Below are 24483 nucleotides of genomic sequence, written 5' to 3'. Positions count from 1 at the left end.
TTTTCTTTGAATTGAGAAACCACTCATTTTGGCAATAGCTTGCAGTACTCTGAATTTTGAGGGAGCATAATGTGAAAACCACTGATAGCTAATGAACTGGGGCTAGATTATTAGGTTAGTGAAACAATTTTGTTGATATTTGTGTTGTTTCCTGGCTTTTCCTTGTTAAAGTATTTCCCCCTTCTACTTTTGGGATTGCATTCTACAAAAATGTTGTCTTGTTTCATTACGACTGGGTTTTTGAGTTTGTCTTGTCTAATTGCCTTTGCGCGTTATCATGTCTGCTTTTATATACTTGGTGTCATATTTGTGTTCTCAGGAGCTTTGATCTCAATAATGTCAAAAGGGAAGGAATGGGATCTGAATTTTTAAGAGTATAAAGGACATCTGAAGTCTACTAATCCTACAGCGCTCTGAGCATTTATTTCCTTTTTGTGTCACAAAACTTGGAACAATATTTGGGTAATTGATTTTAGGTTAAAAAAACCTATTTATTGACTAATTCAGAAATTGCCTTTTATATACTTGTCAGGAACTGTTCTAGAGATACAGGGGCACAAAGATAGTTTTGGTTTTTGCTTTCATAGGGCTGTCAATGAACATGTGTGTCCTTTTTTTTTTTTCTAAACAAGTATCAAAATTCGAAGCTTGGGATAGGTGAGGCTTTTTGGGTAGACTCTCTTTGTCTTCCAGGCAAGGCTTGAGGATTCTGATAGTTCCGGCTGGAAATGCTGGGGAAAGACTCAGATAACTACTGGTGTTTCCTCTGCTCTCTGAAGTTCCCACACATCCCTTCTGAATTGCCTTCTGACCAGAATCCAGGCCACTGGACGAAGGCTAGGCCGGGCAAGGGGAGCATTCCTCCTGTGTGTGGGTTTCATTTCCCAGAGCTGCTGGAATGATTTCTTTAGTTGCGGCAGCTGTGTAGATCATTTTTGTTTTATCTGTGAAGTTGAAAAGGGTCAAGAGTGGGGAAAGAAAACAGTAGTTATTACAAAGCTTGTTCTACCTGGAAGACAAAAGAATATCAACTTACCTCTAGGGTGTACTTGTGGTTTTGTTTTGTTTTTTTCCTATATCTTTACCATCTGTTTTCCCAGGACTTACTCTTAAAGTCTAAGGAAAGATTTGCTTTCACCTCAACATTCCTAATGGTAACGCTAGTAACAAAAGGTCTAATATAGCAGAATATTGACTTTTCATCATCCCATCTCCACTTCTTTATATATGCACTACAGTAGGGGTGTTGAGTTTAAGCAAGATGTTGCAATTTGGGATCAAGGAGTGGGCAGGGAGGAAAAAACTGTAGGGAAGTCTTCCAAGGTGAGTTTCAAGGTTCCTCCTCCCCCCATTTTTTTGGTCTACCCCTTTTCCTGCCTACATGGATGTGGGCAAGAGCTGTGTAGATAGGAGTTAGGGTCCACCTTTCCTGTTCCCCGATCCCCCCATCTCTGTAGAAGGGTACAGGGGTTAAAAGCACAAAATTTGTGACAGATTCTTCACCCTGACCACTGCTGCTTGGGCCCTTACAGTCCATAAACTCCGAAGCGGTAAGTTGTTTTCACTTAGTTTTGCCACAGAGGTCTTCTGAGGTGCTTTGTGAGTGAAGTTATTTTTAGGTCTTGAGAGCCAAAGACCCATGATTAGAATGTGGCCCCTTGAGGACACTCCAGGCCTTTCTGGGACTGAAACTGCAAGCTTGGGCACCTGGTTGGTGGTTTCAGCAACTTCTTCCCTCTCTAGCATTTATTTTTTTTTTCTGTAAGAAGGTGGAGACTTCAAAGGACAACAGATTTCTTGAGTTGCTCGCAGATAAGCATCAGACTAGATCTTTTCCACGACTCCGCTGTAGGGTTTTTTTTTTTTGTAATTTTATTTATTTTTCCCCCAAAGCCCCAGTAGATAGTTGTATGTCATAGTTGCACGTCCTTCTAGTTGCTGTATGTGGGACGCGGCCTCAGCATGGCCAGAGAAGCGGTGCATCAGTGCGCGCCCGGGATCCGAACCTGGGCCGCCAGCATCGGAGTGCGCGCACTTAACTGCTAAGCCACGGGGTCGGCCCTCCACTGTCGTTTTTAAAGCTTATAAAATGGTTCTGAAGTATGGTCAGCTATTTATCGATTTCTTTGTGGCTGCATGATAACCAGGATGACACTTGAGCTAATTGTAAATCCGTATTTGCTTGTATAAGATACTGAATTCCCCCTGGGGGAAGTTGCATCTTTCCCTTAGGGTGTAAATCAGTCCCCATGGTCCTGCCTGGAAAAGGTCTTGAAGGGGGCCCTTAGTTAAGTTCCCGTCAGTTGAAGGATTTGATAGATTAAGAAGAATATACTGATGTTTAGAGTTAGAAAATACTGAAATATGTTACCAAGTAAGGTTGAGTTTCTTGGTTTGAAAAAACTGAAAGATTTGGGATTCAAGTCCCTTTGAGGAAGGGGCTCAGTGGGCTCCCTTGAGGTTTGATTACATTTTGAAGAGAATGAAATGCTCTGAGTGTCTTGGAAAAGGTACTCATTGGCTAGGAAGTTATTAATCCAGTAGTAATCAGATTAAAGTATAAATCATATTAAACTAGATTATTGAAGTGATAGTTACTATTTAATAAGATTATGCTTGGGTTTTCTTTACTGTGTAACCAGAATTGGAAGCCCCCTTTTTTGGATTCTGGGTTATTAGACTGCATGGTTTTATGTTTTCCCTTGTATAGGGGTGCCGGTGGTACTGGGGCTCTGAACTGGTTCCAGTGAGAACCTAGTCCTAAAGAACGCAGAAACTTCCTGAGCTCTTGTGAATAGGGGCCTTTCACACACTGTCTCACAACTGTCTAATGTCCACGATGGTTCTGTCTTATTTCCTTGTCTGGAGCCCGATGTGGTCTCCCCAGTTAAACAAAGCAGCCCCAGATCACCTCAATCCCATGAGGCAAACTCCATCCCCAGTTGATTCTACTGGCAGAAATGGAGTGCGTTAAAGAAGGAGCCTTGGCTCTTTGAGGTCCCTTCCTACTTCTTGGTGCTACCTGGTTCCTAGTGGCTTAGTCCTTGCCAGAAACTTGCTGGCAGGATCAGGTTCAATATGGGAGCAGAACTCAAGGGGAATGATGCAATACTCACTCTTGGAAGGCTTGATTTTCTCATAGCACCGAAAGATGGCGATGAGGAGAAGCCCTTCTCCAAGCTGAAAAAGCATATAGAGGAGAGGAAAGAAGAAAAGGGGTCCGATGACGTCAAGGGGGAAGGTCACGTTGAGGATTGTGGAGCAGAGCTGAACGTTCTGGCATCCGGTCTCCATGCTGACAGTGCGTCTGCACCTGTGTAGGTTAAAAAAACCCAACTCCGTATGCCTTCACGGAAAGAGAGATGGTGCAGCCTCCCCAGCCCATCTCCTTCCTGCGAGATACTCTGAAGACCCACTGAAGAGTCCAACACAGGAAGAGGGAAGTGAGCCTTGTATGTAGAGTGTATGTGGTTTCAAGAAAAGTCAAGTTGACCCATGTCTTAAAATCACAGATCCAGCCTTGTGGAAGATGGTGACTAGGAGCTTCATGTCAGGGAGTTTTATGAGGATTTTTGAGTAGGTTGGAAATCGATGATTTGTCTACTTTTGTGGGATTATCAGATTAAAATTTGGAGAATGTCTGGCTGGTGAGAGTTGCAAGAGAGGTGTGACCCTGTATCATTTGTTGGCCTGTATGTTGAGTTTACATATAGGACAATTACAGTTTCAACACAGAGTAGAAGACTGAAATGTCTGGGGTCCTTGTCCTCTTCCCAAGTTTCTAGCTCTGACATCTTTAACTCCAAAAACACATGATGATTGGAAAAAAACCAAAAAACTTAATTCAACCCCGTTATCCATCTTTGTAACACATTTTCTTGGTTTTGCTTTACATTTTATGGGTTAAAGAATGAGGTGTTTACATTTAATGAACACATGTTCAATTCACTGAATTGCAATTAGTGTATTAAAACAGTTATTATTCACTAAAAAACCCTTGAGAGCTGTCTCAGTACATTTGTTAAGAGGGAGACTACTGTGATGGCACTTGATGCCATGGCCGTTTATTATTTGTATCACTCTGTTCGTGAAAATTGACATCAAGCGGTCGTTGGCAGCCTTTTGACTCTACTATATCACCATGTGTTACGTCCTATAGTAGTTTGTTCTTTATTAGCATGCTTTTTAAAATGGATAATTATTTTTAAATTGTATTTTTAAAACAATTCGGTGTTTTTTGGCAGGGTTGGGGAGCTAGGGTGCTGCTAATGTGTCGACTCCTGCATAGCATTTGTCTATGGCTGGAAAGAGGAAAAGTTCCTGAAATGTGGTGTTGCTCTGTATTGACAGGTCGCCTTATGTTCCCACACCAGGCTCTCAAGCTGTCTGTTCCTCTAAAGTAGCAGCTGTGTTCGTGAACTGGGTTAGATTATAGCCAAGCTCCACAGCTACTTCAGTTCTGAGTGCCACTTACTACAGGTGGCACCCAACCGTGTTTTTGTTAAGACTAAAGCCTAGGCAGGAAAGGTATATTATCAACACTCGTCATGATGACATGGAGCTACCCCAGTGCCGTTAGCTACCAGGGAGTTGGGCAGGAGGCGGAATCTAGGCTCTGGAGGGAGACTTTGCCAGGAGCTGTTGTTCTTTGGATGCCGTTGCCTTTGGTCTCTGGATGTATGTTTCTAACCCATTCAATACCTCCCCTCTCCGATATTTGTCACAGCCCAGAGTTCCTTCTTCACTTGATGCAGTTGAACATATTGGTACGAAAGTGCCTTCCCCAGATCTCATATCTTGTCCTTTTCCTGAGAGACCAGGACAAGAATGAGTCCTGTGGGACAGTGGGCCTAAGGCAATACCTACCGTCCATTGAGGCAGAAGAGAGCAGAGAGCATGTAGCCCAGCAGGAACCCGATGAAAGGCATCAGGGAGGAGATGGCCAGCAAGTGGGGCATCATGACAAACAAGATGCTCTTGCCCACATTGATGGCCGAGAGTGCTGTGATGGCCACGCTTAACAGAAGCATGGTGATCATCCCTCCCTGTGGAGGAGGACAAAAAGAAGAGTTGTGGGGGGGGCAGGGAGAAGCAGAGGTGGGTGGGGAAGATTCGGTGGGCATTGGAGGTGGAAAACACTTGAATAAAAAAAATCTGTTTGAAGTGGAAGGCAATACAAAAGACTTGCATCTTTCATTGTTTTGAGATTTTTATCAGTAGCTAGGAAGCTTCTTGGAGAACAGAGACCTGAGTAACCTGATTATAGAGATTATCTCTGTTACTAGAGATTCAGCCAAGCACAGCTCTGCTTGCGTCTCTGGATAGCAGGTTTTCAGTGAAGTACTGTGGTTGTGAAGAAAGGAGACTGTTCAGTCCTCAAAGTGATCCTGTGAATTAAAAGTTCTCTTGCAGAGTCTATCTCTGGAGCCTGTGTACACAGTCCTACAACACTGCCATCACTCCAAAGATTTTGGAACTCATTAGAAGTTATTCTTAGAACCTGTCATACTGGTCTGAGATACCTCCATTGCAAGTGGGAACTTACCCGTTTTAGGATGAATTTGGTGTTTGGAAATTGCCAAGAGTCATTTGAAGCGAGGCTGGTAAACAAAGCGGGTGATCAAGTCAGGTAATGTGGTTTTAGATCCCAAGTGATCTATAACTGTAAAGGGATGAGCTTACTCGCTTGAGGGACCTGCAAATTGGATATGAAGGAAGATCCCCAAAGGAGTTTCAAAATGTCTTGGGTAATAACGTCATCGTTGGAAACTGGGTCCATCCTCACCAGGTAAGCAATGTGAAAGCAGCTTTCATTATGAACAATGGGATGTTTTCATTAAAAGTTTGTTTTGTAGTTGTATCTTACTGTTTGAAATTTTCAGTAGGTAGATTTATGATGAAATTACAACCTTAAGATTTTTCAGCATGTAACAAGGATGCAGGCCTTCAAAGTGCACCTAAATTTTAGAGAACGACACACTCCAAACTGATAAAATATACGCACAAATTTAACGCTCTTTGTCCCTCTCATTTTCTGAGTAAAGGAATATATAGTGAACTTTTCTTGAACTTAGCACGTTATTTTATAAGGGTTATATGCGTTGGTTCAGTTTCCAGTTCATTCAAGTGTGGTATTTTATATTTCCTAGTACCATTTTTAAATGTTGTGGTAAAATACATATAACACAGAAGTTGCCATTTTAACCATTTTTAAGTGAACAGTTCAGTGGCATTAATTACATTCACAACGTTGTCCTGGTAACATTTTAACATTTATATTGCTCAGACTTCAGCTGCACAGTTTTGCCTTTCTGTGTTTTTTAATCCATGTTGCATCTGACGTGATTATATGAAATGTCCCCGGGACCAGCTAGTGGTCCTGTCTCAGGCGAGGAAGGACTTGTACAGATCTCCTCAATTACCACCTTTTCCAAGTTTTATTGAAAGACTAAGTGGTGGGCCCCCCAGTTTGCCCGTGCGTTTTTAATTGATTTCACCGTTTGGTTTTGTCCTCTACCCAATGACCGGCTTTTGCCCCCATCGAGAGAGTGTAATGGATAGTGTGGGGGCCATTGGGCCACATGAATTGCCCACGAATCCAGAGGCCTTCTTCCTGTGTGTGGGCTCTCACTCTCATTCCCTCACTCTCCTCCCACTCTTGGGGGCTGTGGAGCGGTTATGAGCACAGATGGTGGTGTGACCCAGGTGTGAAAGCTGGCTCTGCCGGTCTCCGAGTGTGTCAACTTGGGCGAGTCATTCAGTCTCTGTGGGTGAGGTGGACAGCACAGGACCTGACATGAGAACCACTCACTAAATTGTAGCTCCTGTCATTACTCAGAGATCAAGGAGAGGAACTGAACGTCCCAGAGTTTCCTGTCACTCTCAGTCCTGCCATCTGTGGAAATCTTACGTCCACAACCTCCTGCTGAGACAAAGGCCATAGGTAGTTGCTTCTTCATGGTCACTGTGTTTTGTACTGCCTGACTTCACTGCCCTGTCATAGCTGATTGAAGCCGTGAGGAGTGTCCATTCATCAGCTTGTGGTGACCCAGGAGATGACCTGGCCTAAACTCTTTCCACAAAGGTGGCCCTACACAAGTTGGTGAATGACCGAACTGATCAGATCCTCTCATTTAAGGAGTTTGCAGAATTACAGAGAGGGAAGCAGGAGCAGAGGCAAGTGTTAAAAGACACAGCAGCTTGGAAGCAGCAGAAGCCACAAGCCGGCAGAAGCTATGAGGCAGCGAGTCGGGTCAGTTCATCAGGAGCAGCAGGGATGGGAAAAGCATAGGTAGACTGGTTGAGTCCGTGTAATGATGGGATCTTTGTTAATGAGTGGTGGATGGCTTGTGGTAAAAGTGGCTCCTGGGGGCCGGCCCCGTGGCTTAGCAGTTAAGTGCGCGCGCTCCACTACTGGTGGCCCGGGTTTGGATGCCGGGCGCGTACTGATGCACCACTTCTCTGGACGTGCTGAGGCTGCGTCCCACATACGGCAACTAGAAGGATGTGCAACTATGACATACAACTATTCTGCTGGGGCTTTGGGGAAGAAAAGGAGGAGGATTGGCAATAGATGTTAGCTCAGAGCCGGTCTTCCTCAGCAAAAAGAGGAGCATTAGCATGGATGTTAGCTCAGGGCTGATCTTCCTCACGAAAAAAAAAAAATGGCTCCTGGACTGTGACATGTTCAGATACATCAACCTTTTAACCTTGTATAACCCTTGCGTGGGTAAGTTCAAGTGTTACATGAATTGCTTTTCCAAACGGCATCCCTGAAATTGTATTTTGTATCCAAATGTGACCTCCCACTAGGGGCTGCGACTGATGCAGCAGAGTTTGAGCAGATACCTTCTGGCAGAGTTAATTATAGAAATTGGGTAATTTTGATTTGAAAGTCTCCAGGAGGGTTAAGTGTGCAAAGAGACTGGGACGATTGCTCGTTTTTTAGCTTGTAACTCAGTAAATTTTATGAAACGGAGATGAAAGATGAGCATAGCCCTCAGCCATAAAAGCAAGGAGACCTCAGCTTTTGCACGTTGACCACACGCTTGTCTGCATCCTCACGGTTTGGGAGTATTTGATAAATGGGGCTGTTGACCTTCTGGTTGTTCAACCCTGGGTTGAAAGTGGGTCTAAGGTACACCTCTGTTTTGTAGATCACCTTGTACGCGGTTCTTTGTTACAAGTCTTGCCAGCCAAGGCGTTTTAATGTTCTCTGGGGTCATTTTGACTCTGTTTTTGCTATTGAATTGAGTAGTGGATGTGCAACACAACAGGAACAGGAGACTGGTTGATAATCCTGGCACTGCCAAGAACCTTCCCTGGGCTTCAGTTACTCTGTTTATAAAATGGGAATAAGGCAAGAGACTGAACTTTATCTTGAAAGCCTTTCCAGCTTTAAGATCTGAGTTCTGAAGAACATTTTTTTTAAATTTATTTTTATTACTTTATTATTACTTTTTATGACTTTTTTTGGTGAGGAAGATTGGTCCTGAGCTAATGTCTGTTGCCAATCTTCCTGTTTTGGCTTGAGGAAGATGGTCCCTGAGCTAACATCTGTGCCCATCTTCCTCTACTTTGTGGGACGCCACCACAGCATGGCTTGATGAGCAGTATGTAGGTCCGTGCCCAGGATGTAAACCCGTGAACCCTAGGCTGCTGAAGCAGAGCGTGCAAACTTAATCACTAGGCCACTGCCCTGGCCCCCAAAAGAACACTTTTAATTAAAGTTATTTTAAGGTAAAAAGGAGGCACATGTTCTTATATCAGTGTGATTAGCAGTGTGAACTTGGTCCTTGGTTTTCTCACCTATAAAATGGGGAAGGGCAGAGTTGCATTAAATGATATCAAGGGTCACTTTACATTTTTATATTCTGTGAGTTTTTTTTATCCCTATACCCGCCAAACTATCTTGAATAAATAAGATGGACACAAACACATTTCTGGTTGGTTGGTTGGTTTTCTGCTAATGTGGGGAAGATTCCAGGTGGAGGAAAGGGCATATGCAAGAGAAAAGAGCTGAGACTGGAGAGGTCATTTGAGACCAAATCAAGAAAGGCCTGAGGAGCCACGTGAAGGAGTTGAAACTTTATTCTGGGGAGAGTAAGGAACCGGTGAGGGGCTTGAAGCAGTGGAGTGAAGTAACCGAGTTTGTACTTTGCATCTCCACCCTCAGGGTAAGACTGGGTCAGGGAGCCAAGTTAGAAGGCTGTTTCAGTTGGCTAGTGAGAGAGGATCGCTGCCTGAATGAAGATAGTGGATGCAGAGATGGAGGAGAATGGGTGGACTCAAGCAACAGAAGGTAGAATTGAAAGTCACTGATAGGTGGGTGTGAGTGGGGGGAGAGAGGGACGTTGAGAATGACTTTCCAGTTTCTGACTGGCAGTTGGGCCCATCGAATGCCATTTGGTGAGATAATCCCAAGGGGAGGTGGGGAGAAGAGTAGCAGGCTTGAGGAGGAGATGATTTTAGTTTCAGACATACTGAGTTTTAGAGCTCTGAGATATTCAGGTGGAAAGATTTGGCAGTTAATAAGTGGATTCTAGAGTCAGAAGAGAGTTGAGGGCTGAAGAGGCTCTTCTGGAAATCATCAGCTTGTAGATGGTCATTGAGATGGACCAGATCTTGCAGAGGGGAGATCCAGGGCTTAGGGAAATCTGGCAAGAAAAGCAGAAAGCTTGGGCTGAACGCAGGGAAGTAAGCTTTATCAGAGGAACTCATAAGGGAGTATGAAAAGAAGTTCCAGAAAGGTGGTAGGAAAGCAGGAGTGCTGTCACAAGCTGAGGGAGAAGGCTTCTGAGAAGGAGGCAGTGGTCAGCCGTACCAAAAGCTGCTAAAAGGTCAAGAAAGAATTGAGAAATGTCCATTGGATTCAGCAAAGAAAGTGGAGCCAGGTGGTCATCAAGATGGTGAGTGGATGGGAGACCAAGGAGAGAAGAGTGGGATTCGAATACCGGAGACTAATTGAGGCCTGGTCACTTGTGAGAGCAGCCCTGGTGGTGGTGTGGTGGAAGTGGCAGGTGTGCGAGAGGCCGTGGGTGTGGGGGAGGGGTGTTTCCCGAAGTGTAGCTAGGAAGGGGAGGAAAGAGGAGTGTTGGCTGGAATGGGAGGTGGAATCCAGTGAGGGATTGTTTTGTTTCTTTAAAGATAGGAGAGATGTGAACCTGTATTAATGCTGATTGTGAAGAACAGATACAGAGACAATTAAGAAATGAGAGCTAGGGGTCCAGCCCTGTGGCCTCGTGGTTAAGTTTGGCACGCTCCAGTTTGGTGGCCTGGGTTTGGTTCCTGGGCGCAGACCTGCACCACTCATCAGCAGCCATGCTGTGGCAGCGTCCCACATACGAAACAGAGGAAGATTGGCACAGATGTTCGCTCAGAGCAAATCTTTCTCAGCCAAAAAAAAAAAAAAAAAAAGAGCTGGAGGATGGAGGCTGTGGGGGTGGAGGGCATAAACAATAAAAGGAGGTCTCCAAGAAGTAAAGGTGGAGGGAACGGAAGATACCATCCAGAGGTGAGGTGAGGTGATCAGCTGGGAACAGGAGGAGGAATGACTTTCATGTCTTCCAACAGGTGGGAAGGGGAGCTGTAGCCAGGTATTAGGATTGCGCCAGGATAAGGGCAAAGACCACCCTTGACAATAGTAGTGTGAAAATCAAAAAACCCTGCATACCTGACTTGCAGCTTCTTTGTCCCAGGCCCAAAGTTGCTGCCAAGTCTTGGGCTTCCAAGCAGCATGCCCTGTAGACCAGCTCAAAGGCATGGCTCCAGGGGCAGAGACAAAACAGGCCCTCAGGATGTCAGGAGGCAGAGTCCTTCCTGAGGACCAGGATGGAGCCCTGGCCCTGGGGGATGAACAGGGAGCCAGAGGGGAGACTGCCAGGGACTGAGCTCCAAGGTCACAAAAGTTGGCAGAGGGACCCTAGCTGCACTCCAAGAGTCTGTGATTCTTCCAAGAGCAAGGCAGTGGCATGATGCCCTGTCTGTAACCACAGCACTTCCCCAAATCCTCCGGGGCCCTACTCCATTCTCCCTCCCACCACACCCCTGAAATGCGGGGAGTGCGTACACCACCTCTTCCCCTCCTCTCTTCTCTTCTGTCTTATCTGGTCAGCCAAGTTTACCCTTGGCCCCCATCTGAACTCCTCTATTCAGGCTTCTCCCCAGCCTGACCCAAATCCAACCCTTTCTTCAGGGTCTGGGTGAGGCCTGTCCCCTCCTGGAAGCCTTCCTTGACCACCGGCCCTCACTAACCTCACCTCTTTGCCTTCTTTCAACACCTGATTGTACACCATGTTGGATCTTGCTTCTCGTGTTACTTCACTTTCTGCAAATATTAGACTCTCTGAGCACAGTGAATTCTCAGAGAGTGTAGCATAAAACTTAGCATCTGGTAGGTGCATAATACAAGTTTATATTATTAAACTAATGATTATACCTTGTAGTTGTGTGGGATGTTTTCCTTTTTTTCTCTCAGCTTTTCAGAAATATTCTCACGTTACAATCCCATGAAGTAGTGTACCAATAGCAGACCTTTTTTTTTTTCTTAAACGAACAAGGAAACTGACACAGAAAAAGCCCAAATGACTTGCCTCAAGCCATACACTGAGAGGATGGTGGTGTTCTTGCTCCCTGCCCAGGCCCCCAGATTCTTACCTTGACGATATAGCGTGCATATTGTGGCCGTTTGGCATTGAGGAAGATCCCGATGGTGCAAGGAATGAGAACCAGGATCAGTGATATGACAATGCCTCCATAAGGTACCTTGTCCTTCAGGTCTCCTTCATAGATCCCCCTGGAGTAGACATACAGGAGGAGGGGCATCATGCCCAGGGCAAAGAAGGTGGAGCAGGTGGTCATCACGATGCTAGGAGGGAGACATAGGAAGAGTGTAGAGAGCCCATTAACGCAGATTATTTTGTTGAGTGGCTGCTATGTGGCAGGCGCTGTGCTAAGCGCTTTATGTACACTGCTTCATTTCCTTTTCCCGGTAGCTTTAGGAGGTGAACATACTATCTCCTTTTTGCTGATGAGAAAGCTGAGGACTAGAAGAGTTGTGACTTGCCCAGGATCACACTGGTAGCGATGGCCAAGGCAGGATTCAAACCCAGGTCTGTCCAACTGCTTCAATCCCTGTGTGCTCGTTGTGGAAGGAGCCATTCTGATCTCCTCTGTCATAGAACTCTTTTTCTCCGAGCACTTGTATATGCACCACCCTTTTTTTTTTTTTTTTTTTTAAAGATTTTATTTTATTTTTTCCCCCCAAAGCCCCAGTGGATAGTTGTGTGTCGTAGCTGCACATCCTTCTAGTTGCTGTATGTGGGACTCGGCCTCAGGATGAACGGAGAAGTGGTGCCTCGATGCGCACCCGGGATCCGAACCCGGGCCGCCAGCATCGCAGCGTGCGCACTTAACCGCCAAGCCACAGGGCCGGCCCTGCACCACCCATTTTGAAGAAAGCTGACGTGTGTGATCCCATGGCTCTGACTACAGCCCATTGGATCATAGAATAGCTGCTGTCCCACAGTTGCTAAGTGCCTGCCTTACAGCCTAGGGGGTAGCTGGACATAGTGGCTCTGTCCGACTGAGATAACAAGGAATAGCTACATAAAGAACATTTTCTTTCTTGGGGAGTTTGAAAATGAGACACAGTGACAGAACACTTGGTCTTTGGGAGTAGGTGGCATGGGAGGGATGGCAGAAGCCAAAAACCGTGCAAAGAAAAAGCAGTAAACAGAGGTCTTGGTTAGAAGGACTGTAAAAAGAAATAGCAGCAAAGCAGTAGAAAGAGAATAATTGAAAGACCATAATGGTGCAGTAGTAGAGAAGGCAGCAATAGTGGCCCATTATTGAGTAACTGACAAGATAACCATCAGACCTGCTTTGTATCTTGAATATTCTATTCTGTTCTTGACTATTCTAGTCCCCAACATTGATATTTTGTTCTTTACTTTCTGGTTTATCCTTACATTATTTAAGAGAAATTGAGTGTGAGTCGCAGAGCCTGAATAATATCTCCTCCCGGCTCTAATTTATATCCCCATTGTCCTATTACCATTTCCATTTGGAATCTATTACATGTTAGTCCCAGCACCCTGTGTAGGGAGAAGCCCTCCAGAAAGACCAACTGAGAGAATGAACATTCTTGGATTTGTGGACAGTCACGTTACAATATATGGCTCTGGCTTCCATTCTAGTGGGAAGGTTAGGGGTGAGGGCTTGGCAAGACCTCAGGAAAACCACACTAAGTGTGTGTCCCTCCTGAAAGTCCTATCCTCTATCTACACTTCTTCATTGTTTCCACAGAGGTGAAATATGGTTTAAATGAACATCAAGTATGGCCTAGACCAAAAGGTCCAGAGTGTAGTCATTAAGCATAGCAATAGGTAGAGGTATCACCAGGGATAAGAAGCTGTCAGGGGTGAGGAGAGACCCTCGAAGAGTGTTGTGGACTAAATCATGGGAAAACCCTCCCACTATGAACACCTAAAACACTTACTGAGGTAGTAGGAAAGTAAGGGAGATTTCCAGGGACCAGAAACAAAGAATGCAAAGTAGTTAGTGGGCGAGCTGATGCTGAAGCTGCAGTGTGGAGGGGGTAGAGGGTGGAGCATTAGTCTTGGTAATCTGGAGGTTTTAATACTCAACGGTGGGACCAGAATTGAGGTCTTAGGCCTATGAAAAGAGGAGTGTTGAAATCAAGAAACCAAGAATAAAAGGATTATTGAAAAAGGAAAACATTTAATTATCTCAAGGGTCAAATATGAAATCATATTGGAAAAAAGAAAATATTTGGGGGCCGGCCCCGCGGCTTAGCGGTTAAGTGCGCACGCTCCGCTACTGGTGGCCCGGGGTTCGGATCCCGGGCGCGCACCGACGCACCGCTTCTCCCGCCATGTTGAGGCAGCGTCCCACATACAGCAACTAGAAGGATGTGCAACTATGGCGTACAACTATCTACTGGGGCTTTGGGGGAAAAAAAGGAGGAGGATTGACAATAGATGTTAGCTCAGAGCCGGTCTTCCTCAGCAAAAATAGGAGGATTAGCATGGATGTTAGCTCAGGGCTGATCTTCCTCAAAAAAAAAAAAAAAGGAAAATATTTGGAAGAGAATAATAATACAACACATATTTTAATTTTTTTTCCCCCAGAGCCCCAGTAGATAGTTGTACGTCATAGTTGCACATCCTTCTAGTTGCTGTATGTGGGATGCGGCCTCAGCATGGCCGGAGAAGCGGTGCGTCGGTGTGCTCCCGGGATCCGAACCCGGGCCGCCAGTAGCGGAGCGCGTGCACCTAACCACTAAGCTACGGGGCTGGCCTGTCAACACATATTTTAAAACGTGGGAAGGTGACCTTGGATTAAGCAATGGTTTCTTAGATGTGACACCTAAAGCACAAGCAACCAAAGAGAAAACATAAATTTGAAGTCATCAAAATTAAAAACCTGTGTGCTCCAAAGGACACTATCAAAAAATTCTCCCACGTAATGGGAGAAAATATTTGCAAATCATATAAGGGTCTAGTATCCACAATATATAAAGAGCTCTTACAACTCAACAATTTAAAAAACCCCAATAACTCAATTTAAAAATGGGCAAAGGACTTGAATAGACATTTCTCTGAAGAAGATATACAAATGGCCAATAAGCACTTGAAAAGATGCTCAATATCATTAGTCATAACAAAAATACAAATCAAAACTATAACGAGATACCACTTCGTACTCACTAGTATGGCTACAATAAAAATGATGGACAATAAGTCTTGGTGAGAATGTGGAAAAATTAGAATTCTCATATGTTGTTGATGGGAATGTAAAATGATACAACTGCTCTGGAAAACAGTTTGGCAGCTCCTCAGAAGTTTGAACATAGAGTCATCATATGACCCAGCAATTCTACTCCTAAAAATGTACCTAAGAGAATGGAAAACAATCAAGATATCTATCAACTAATGAATGGATAAGTCAAATATGGTATATCCATACAAATGAATATTATTCAGCCATAAAAAGCTATGAAGTACTATTACATGCTATCACATATGTGAGTCTTGAAAACATGCTAAGTGAAAGAAGCAGAAACGTAAAAGGGCACATATTATATAATTCTGTTTATGTGAAATCTAGACAGCAAGTAGATTAGTGGTTGCTGAGGGCTGGGGTGAGAGAGGAATGGGGAGTGACTGCTAATGGGTATAGGGTGTCTTTTTGGGATGATGAAAATGTTCTGGAATTAGATAGTGGTGATAGTTGTACAACCTTGTGAATATACTAAAACTACTGAATTATACACTTTAGAAAGGTGAATTATATCTCAATAAGAAATATTCATTAAAAACATCTGGGATTACTTAAGAGGATCAATTAAACCAAAAATAGGTTTTTCACAAAGTCCAATCAAATAGACACCCCTGGCAAGACTAATCAAGGAAAAGGAGAGAAGGCACAAATTGATAATATTAGGAATGAAAAAGAGAACATAATTACAGATACAATAAAGATAGAGAGTCATAGAAGAAACCAAGGGCAGTTTTATGCTTTAATTTTTCAGTTTAGATTGAATGGACAATTTCCTGGGAAATATAATCTACAAAAACTAACTAAAAATGAAGCTGAAAACCTGAAGCAACTTAGAATCACTAAAGATATTTATTTATTTATTTATTTAAAAATGTAAAGAATCCTTGATTTATTTTTAAGATTTTATTTATTTATTTATTTTTTCCCCAAAGCCCCAGTAGATAGTTGTATGTCATAGCTGCACATCCTTCTAGTTGCTGTATGTGGGACGCGGCCTCAGCATGGCCAGAGAAGCAGTGTGTCGGTGCGCGCCCGGGATCCAAACCCGGGCCGCCAGCAGCGGAGCGCGCGCACTTAACCGCTAAGCCACCGGGCCGGCCCATAAAGATATTTAATAAATAGTTTAAAATCTACCCTCCAAACCCTGCACAATGTATATTGTTTTACAGTAGAGTTCTACTAATGTTCAAAGTATCGATAGTCCCAATATTATAAAAGAGAGAGACCACAAAAAGGGGAAACATGCCCCAATTTATCATATATGAATAGTATAATTTTAGAATCAAAGCTGGAAAAGGGCATTATGAGAAAGGAAAATCAGAGGCTATTCTCTCTTATGAACATAGAAGCAAAAGTCATAAATAAAATATTAGCAAATGAATTTAGCAATACCTTTACCAAACAATACAATGAACTAGACAGCAATGTAAGAATGGTTTAACATTAGACAATCTACTGATATATATCACTATATTATCAAATTAAAGAAAAAAACGGTATGATTGTTTCATACATGCGGAAAAGGGTCATTAAACAAAATCCAATGTTTATGCATGATAAAAATTAGCACACTAGCAACAGAATGGAAATTCCTTAACCTGAAAAGGTTATCTACCCAAAATCTACAGCAAACAGTAAACTTAATGGTGAAAAACTGGAAAGCTTCCTTTAACGAGAGGAATAAAGCAAGGATACCAGTTGTCATCACCTCTTTTGTAAATTATACTGTACATCGGTCTTTCCCAGCACAGCAAAACAAGAAATAGAAAAGGCATAGGAGTGGGAAAGGAAGAAACTAAACTTTCATTATATGCCAATGATAGGACTGTCCACAGAGGAAATCCAAGTGAATTTCCATTATAAGTAGTACATAAGAGAATCTATGAGGTTCTGAATACATTAGCAATATAAAAAAATCAGCTGGGTCCCGATGTGCTGGGAAAAATAGTTAGCATATAAATTTTTTAAGAGGATACCATTTATACTATTCACAAAACTATAAAATATTTTGAAATAAACCTAAAAGAGATATGCAAGATCTTTATGAAACAAATTCTAAAACTTCATCAAAAGGTATAAAATAAAGCCTAAATTTTAAAAAAGTGATACCATTTTCATGGATGGGAAGACTCAATATTATAAAATGGCCTCTAAATTTATCTATAAATTTAATGCAAATTTAATCAAAATTCCAGAGATACTTTTTGTAGATTTGAGATCTAACCCCAAAATTCAAGTGAAGGAGAAAAGGGCCGAGAATAACTAATATAATTTTCAAGAAGAACAAGGCAAGGGGATGTACTTTTCAGACATCAAGACTTATTATATCGTCATTGTAATTAAGAAAATGTATGGTGCAAGGTAGCCACATAGACAGACACAAACCCATGCACACGTGTGAAATTATGAGAGAGATGACTACAAATTACTGGAGAAAAATTCACTCAGCAGTACTGGGACTTTATTCTTATGGAAAAGATAAAATTAGATCACACCATACATAAAAATAAGTTACAGGTTGCTTGAAGATCTCTATGTAAAATGCAAAACTTTAAAACTTTTCAGAGAAAATGTAGGGGAATATCCTCATGACATTGAGGGTAGTAAAAAATTTCTTAAAGAAACTGAAAAAACATAAACCGTTAAGGAAAAATATTGGTAAATTTGACTAAAGTAAAATATGCACTCTGTATTATAAGACATCATTATCAAAGTGTAAAGACAAGCCCCAAACTGTGAACACACCATCGCAACATATCTAAACAAGCACTTTACAAATTAACAAGAAAAACACAATAGTCCTACAGAAAAATAGGCAAACGACATAGTTCCAGAAGAGGATACCCACATGGCCAAAAAACATATGAAAAGGCACTAGACCTCCCATGAAATCAAATTTAAAACCACCATGACCCATTTCACTCTCACCAGATGGCAAAAATTAAAAAGTCTGACAATTCCAAATACAGATGAATACATGGAGAACAGGGATCTTCATATACTGCTCGGGAATGGGATGTGGCTTGTTCAAACTCTAGCTTTGAGATCAGAACCTGTTCTGTAGTAACATGGCTGGATTAGCTGCCTCTCAGGGAAGAAGGGGACCAGGGGAAAGGCGCACGTTTGGTTTTCTGTTTATCCTTCCTACTTAAGTTCTCAGAGCACTGCATGCACCTGCTTTTGGACATCTGTATGCCCTGTTTGAGGGATGGGTTTTGAGTGCCTGTCAATAGCAGCACTGGAGGCAGAAGCGGAGGGAGCTGTGAGGGGACACATCAGAGTCTATGGTGAAGTGAGAAACTTCTGGGAACCCGAATGGCTTCTGTCTTATTCTGGTGGAGAGACCTGTGGGAGTCCTTGGATTGTGTCCAAGTCTGTTGTCCCCACAGCCATTGGCTCTAGTTTCTGCTGTGGGCCAGGTGGGGGGAGCAGATAAACTGGAGGGGCAGTGAAGGCGGTCAGAGGGGCGCAGTTCCCTGTGGCACTCTCTCCTCCGTCCCCAAGGAGCCAAGCTCGCTTCAACGTGGAGGGTATTTTCTCTGGCCCGTGGGTGACCTGCATTTTTTGGAGCTTGTCTACCGGCATCCTTGAGGAGGGAGCCGCCATGCCTGCAGCTTGAGGTTCATCTGGTGGCCCAGCCTCCAGGAAGGTGCCCGCCTGCCTGTCATGGCGGCTGCCCCCAGACTCGCTCCAGCTGAGGCAGAAAAACGGGAGGAGGGAGCCTGGGGCTGGCTCCAGACATGGCTTTCCCACAAATTCTGGGAAACCTCTGGCAAGTCCCTGGACTTTGGCTTCCTCGTGTGTAAAGTGGAATCGGTGCCTTCAGATTCCTCCCTGATCTAAATGCGAAACAGCATGGTGTCGTGTTTAAAGAGAGAGCTCAAACTGGTGGCTTTGAGCTGCATCTGGCCCTTCGACATCTATAGTTTGGCTTGCACAGTTTTAAAAAATTTTGAATGAATTGCCAATATTTAAAGATTTGGAGATTTCACTCAAAAAGGGAGATTCTACCTTCTCTTGAAAAGCGAGAAGCTGTGGCGGTGGTGGTCCCCGCTCCACAGAACACCGTGGCGGAGATGGACGGCACCTGCCCTGGTGAGGGGCCCACGCCTCCCAGGCTGGCAGTCAGCCTCCAGCCGCTGCGGTTGTTTACGTACGCGCCTGACCCTGAAGGTGCTTGAGTGAAAACACAGGCTTTGGAGCCCCCGGACCTTGGGCAAATATACTAACCTCTCTAATCCTCACCTCTAAAGTGGGGCTCTTTCCAGCGCCTTCTCACAGGGTGCTGATGAGGATCTCATGTGACGTGCGTGCTGCAGGGCCTGGCTGTTGTTTATTATCGGTATCATTACCGTTGTTATAATACACGTAACAAGTGGTCCCAGAGGAACTCCGATTGGAACTGGAAGTCTGGCAGCAGTAATGACAGAGGATGAGATTCACGCTCTGCCAGCGAGGTCTGAGGCACGGCTTAATGTGCATGGGAGGGTCGTCTGTGGGAAGGGGCTTTATGGCAGAAGGCGGCCGTCCCAGCAGAGCATTATCTCTGGCGAGGTCTAGGCAGAAGTGACAGTCCGCAGGTGCGCAGACAAGGAGGCTGAGCAGGAGAGCGTGAGGGGTCGCGTTCCTGAGTCGCTGGAGGCTCAGCCGGTGGGGGCCCCGAGACTCAGAAGTGCAGCTGTTACGGAAGAGACCTTCTTGGCACCCTCTGGCTGAAGAGGCTGGGACACCAGGGCACTCACACTTAAAAACTCTGCCAGTGTCCCTTACGCTGTCCCACCCTGCTCTGCTGCTTCTGTAGACTCACAAAGCCCTCGGAGTAACCCACCCCTTCCCCGACACCCAACTTTCTGCATTCCTTCTACAGCGGAATTAAGATATAGTTCGGGTTTCTGGGGACACAGAGGCTTCGATGACCTTGTCCACAGGCCAGATCCAGACCGAGGGCTTGCTCTGCAGCGGGAAGGATTTGGATTAGATAGAGGGAAGTACTTCCTCGCAGTGAGGTGGTTGAACATTACACATGTTCCCGTGGGAGATTATACAAGCCAAGCCTCCTCTCTGTGCCTCTCTTCCCATCGACTACCTCAGAGAGGGTGGGATCAGAGGGATAGAGTCCAGAGTTTCTCAGCTGGCAGGTCCTGGTAAACCCCAAGTATCACTCATTTTTTCATTTAAAAATCGGCCCCAGGGGCCAGCCGCATGGCTTAGTGGTTAAGTGCGCGCGCTCCACTACTGGCGACCCGGGTTCGGATCCCAGGTGCGCACCGACGCACCGCTTCTCCGGCCATGCTGAGGCCACGTCCCACACACAGCAACTAGAAGGATGTGCAACTATGACATACAACTATCTACTGGGGCTTTGGGGGAAAAAAAAGAAAAGGAGGAGGATTGGCAATAGATGTTAGCTCAGAGCCGGTCTTCCTCAGCAAAAAGAGGAGGGTTAGCATGGATGTTAGCTCAGGGCTGATCTTCCTCACACACACAAAAAAAAAATCTGCCCCAGGCAACAAAAGACCCCGTATAGTTAAAGCAATCTTGGAAAAGAAGAACAAGGCTGGAGGCATCACAATCCCTGACTTCAAAACATACTACAAAGTAATAGTAATTAAAACAGCATGGTACTGGTACAAAAACAGACACACAGATCAATGGAACAGAATTGAAAGTCCAGAAATAAAACCTCATATCTACGGGCAGCTAATCTTTGACAAAGGAGCTAAGGACATACAGTGGAGAAAGGAAAGTCTCTTCAATAAATGTTGCTGGGAAAACTGGACAGCCACTTGCAAAAGAATAAAAGTAGACCGTCTTCTTTCACCATACACAAAAATTGACTCAAAATGGATCAAAGACCTGAAGGTGAGACCTGAAACTATAAAACTCCTGGAGGAAAATATAGGTAGTACACTACTTGTCATCAGCCATAAAGGGATCTTTTTGAATTCCATGTCTACTCAGACAAGGGAAACAAAAGAAAAAATAAACAAGTGGGACTTCATCAGATTAAAGAGCTTCAACAAGGGAAATGAAACCAGGATCAAAATGAGTAGAGAACCCCCCAGCTGGGAAAAAATATTTACAAACTGTATATCTGACAAGGGATTAATCTCCATTGTATATAAAGAACTCACACAACTGAATAACAAAAAAACAAACAACTCAATCCAAAAATGGGCAGAGGAAATGAACAGACACTTCTCCAAAGAAGATATACAGATGGCCAATAGGCACATGAAAAGATGCCCAACATCACTAGTCATCAGGGGAATGCAAATCAAAACCACACTAAGATACCATCTTATACCTGTTAGAACATCTATAATCACCAAGACAAAAAGCAACAAATGCTGGAGAGGCTGTGGAGAAAGGGGAACCCTAATCTACTGCTGGTGGGAATGCAAACTGGTGCAGCCTCTATGGAAAACAGTATGGAGAGTCCTCAAAAAATTAAAAATAGAAATACCTTATGATCCAGCTATCCCGCTACTGGGTATCTACCCCCTGCACCTGAAATCAACAATCCAAAGAGGCTTATGCACCCCTGTGTTCATCGCAGCATTATTCACTATAGCCAAGACATGGAAGCAACCCAAGTGTCCCTTGACTGATGATTGGATAAAGAAGATGTGGTATACATATACCGTGGAATACTACTCAGCCATAAAAAAGACAAAATCATCCCATTTGCAACAACATGGATGGACCTGGAGGGTATTATGTTAAGTGAAATAAGCCAGAAAGAGAAAGACAAACAGTGCATGATTTCACTCATATGTGGAAGATAAACCAACACAAGGACAGAGAAAACTGTATTGTGGTTACCAGGGGCAATGGGGGTGAGGGGTGGGCACAAGGGGTGGAGGGATGCACTTATATGGTGACTGATAAACAATAATGTACAACAAAAATTTCACAATAAAGGGGCCGGCCGGGTGGCGCAGGTGGTTGGGTGCCCGCGCTCCGCTGCAGTGGCCCGGGGTTCGCTGGTTTGGATCCCGGGTGCGCACTGACACACCGCTTGGAAGGACGGGCCCCTGCAGGAGGGAGGCTTCACTGATTTCTGCTGTAATGCTTTGGGTGAGGGGATGCTGCTGGTTCCCCACTACCGGCTGGGCTGAGGTGATGCCCAGCATAACCTAGACAGGGGCTGGGAGACTCTTTGATCTGACTGTTGTGTATTTGCCTGGAAGTGTTTCTGTATCTGATGGGTGGATGGGGGATGTTAGGGGAAGATATCCCACATGGCAGGATGGTTGGGAGTATCTTTGGAAATTCTTGCCTGCTCTGCAGGAATTGGAGGGGCTCATTTGGTTCCAAGCCACCTTGATCTCCCTGGAGATGTTTGGGACCAATCTGCACCCCCTTTTAGATCTCTGGCCTCAGAGCAGACAACTTGCTCACCATTGTAGGCAGGCAGAGTTCTCCAGAGGCCCCATTGGTTTAAATCTGTCTTCCTTCAAGACAATCCTTGCGCCCCACTTGAGACACTTCTGGGAGTAGGGGAGTCTCTAGCTTGGCCCCTTGGGCGTGATGCATAAACCAAGATGTACCCCAGCCCCTGCCCCCAGCCCAGCATAAGATCTTGGCAATAAATGCCTGACACTCCCTGCCCTAGCATTCGCCGAGCCCCCACTCACTCCCTCTCCTGGCTTTAGCCTAGCTCTTCCCCTCAATTGTGACATCTCCAATCGTGTCCCCAGGCTCCCCCCTCCTCACCCGCAGGCCTACCTGAGGTTCATGTCCCCCTTTATGGCCAGACTGAAGATGTTGGATAAGTTCCCCCCCGGTGAGCAGCCACAAACCAGGATGGCCAACGCCTCAACGTTGTTCAGCCGGAAGACCTTGCCCAGTGCAAAGGCAGTGAGGGGCATGATGCCATACTGTGCCACCAGGGCGATGGCCAGCCCCTTAGGCTTCCAGAAGTGAGCCTTGATCTTGCTGAACTCCATGGTGCAGCCCAGCGAGAACATGACGATGAACAGCACGAGCACAAGGATGATGCTCAGCGCCAGGTCGGTGGGGCGCTTGCCGAAGTTGGGTGGCAGGGTGAAGTTGAGTGGGGCGGATGCATTGTGGGCCTCCATCCTCTTGGGTGGCAGCGGAAGGCCGAGGGATCCAGCACACGTCTTGCTCCTCTGCTGATTCCCTTCCCTGCCTGGTCCTTGCTGAATCCTTCTTCAATCACCTCCCAGGGTGGAGTGTTTCAGGACAAAATGTAGCTCTGGGCAAATAGAAGGATTATGCAACCGGCCTGCTATTGCTCTGGCTGGGGCCCCAGAGGGGAGAGAGCCCAGAGCCTTATCTGCCTGTCTGCCCTGTCTCTCCGGAACTCCACCACTTCTGCTGCCTTCCTGGGTGCCCTGCACACTCCTCTCTTACACATTGCTGCTTCCGGGGCAGGAGGGCTGAGTTCTCTCCTTCGATAGCCACTGAGCACGCCCACAGACATTCTGTTCCTGGGGACCAGTCCAGGTCCAGCCCTTCTTGTGCTCTGCTCAGTCCCTGATGCCTTAGTTTCTCATTCAGGGGAGGGTGCCCTCCCCATGCCCAGCGGTTGCCTTTATCTGCCCCCAAACCCACAGGAGTGAAAAGAGTTGAGTGTTACCTGAGTGAAGGTAGCATATCCCAAGGGGTTGTGGGACAGAGTAGGGGCAGGTGTGTCGCTGGCCTCCAGGAGGCCATGAATCTTCTCCTGGGAGATGAGAGGTGCCCGTGTCCTTCTGGCCTGTGTTGGGGAAACCCCTGTGCCACCCCCAAACCTGGATGGTACAGGTCCCAGGGTAGGGGCACACTCGCCAGCACTCTTACCTCCAGAGGGAAGAGCCTGTGGGATGGCCGAGGGCTCTCAGAAGGCTTTGGGGCTCTTTCTCCAAAAGGCAGCTCTGAGGGAACCCTGGCTGTGGAGGTTTGTTTGTGCCCAGACTCTCCAGCCAGCCGCCTGAGGAGCCCCATCGCTCTGGAAACTTGCTGAGAAGGAAGCAGGAATGCACAGGCTTTTCTTTCCCGTTTCCTGACTGCTCTACTTTTGCTCTGCGCCTGTGCGTCTCAGACTGGGAGCCCGGCTCTGGCTGGAGCAGCAGAGAGAGAGGGGCAAGCCCGCCTGGGGCAGGCACAGCCGTGGATGCGTGGCCGTCCTGGGCCTCCCTCCGCCCGTCCCAGCAGCGGGGGTAGTACCTTCAGAGGTGGAACAAGGCAGCAGTCTTCAGAAACACAATCGTCTCGTGGCTGGGTTGGAACCCACGAGGTCTGGGTGGGGTCTCATAGCTAAAACAGGAAATTGGGCTTTCTGTGTGGGACTCCAGAGGGCCAGTTCACTCCAAGGTGTGAACTGCTGTGGGGTAGGGGTGGGGACAGATTTCGGCTTGGTATGAGGAACAACCTGAAAATGAGCACTCTCCAATAACGGCCCCTGGGGGCCTTTGGAATCCTGCATAGATAAGGGTTGGGTAACAGGATCCACACACTGTGCATCTTATGCATGAGAAGGCAGCTTCCTGGATTCGTGCAGTGCACAGCCTGCGGGGCTGTATTCCATGGCCCTGAGTGACAACTTGAAACTTCTTTCCATCTGAGAGTCTCTGATGTCAATGATTTCCTGGTGCTTGAGTTGATCTGGTCTCAAGGGGAGAGCAGGCAGGGTGCTGGGCACTGGATACTGATGGGGGTGTGTGGAGCTTT

The 24483-nt window shown here is 45.6% G+C and overlaps 1 protein-coding gene across 1 annotated transcript; it reads right to left on the bottom strand.

The window, feature by feature from the left end:
* Positions 1–401: 401 nt before the first annotated feature.
* SLC10A1 (solute carrier family 10 member 1) lies at positions 402–24070 on the bottom strand. The gene is made up of 6 exons (XM_004426293.3): positions 23614–24070; positions 22534–23026; positions 11656–11866; positions 4867–5045; positions 3117–3313; positions 402–944 (listed from the first exon to the last, which is right to left on the bottom strand). The coding sequence occupies exons 2-6, from the start codon at positions 22887–22889 to the stop codon at positions 838–840; spliced, it is 1050 nt and encodes a 349-aa protein (XP_004426350.1). The 5' UTR covers positions 22890–23026; positions 23614–24070; the 3' UTR covers positions 402–837.
* Positions 24071–24483: the final 413 nt, after the last annotated feature.

The sequence above is a fragment of the Ceratotherium simum genome, chromosome 24 (assembly GCF_057802395.1).
Source record: "Ceratotherium simum simum isolate JZ-2026a chromosome 24, ASM5780239v1, whole genome shotgun sequence".
Lineage (NCBI taxonomy): Eukaryota > Metazoa > Chordata > Mammalia > Perissodactyla > Rhinocerotidae > Ceratotherium > Ceratotherium simum.
Note: the sequence above shows the minus strand (reverse complement) of the source record. Positions and strands in the feature narration are given on the sequence as shown.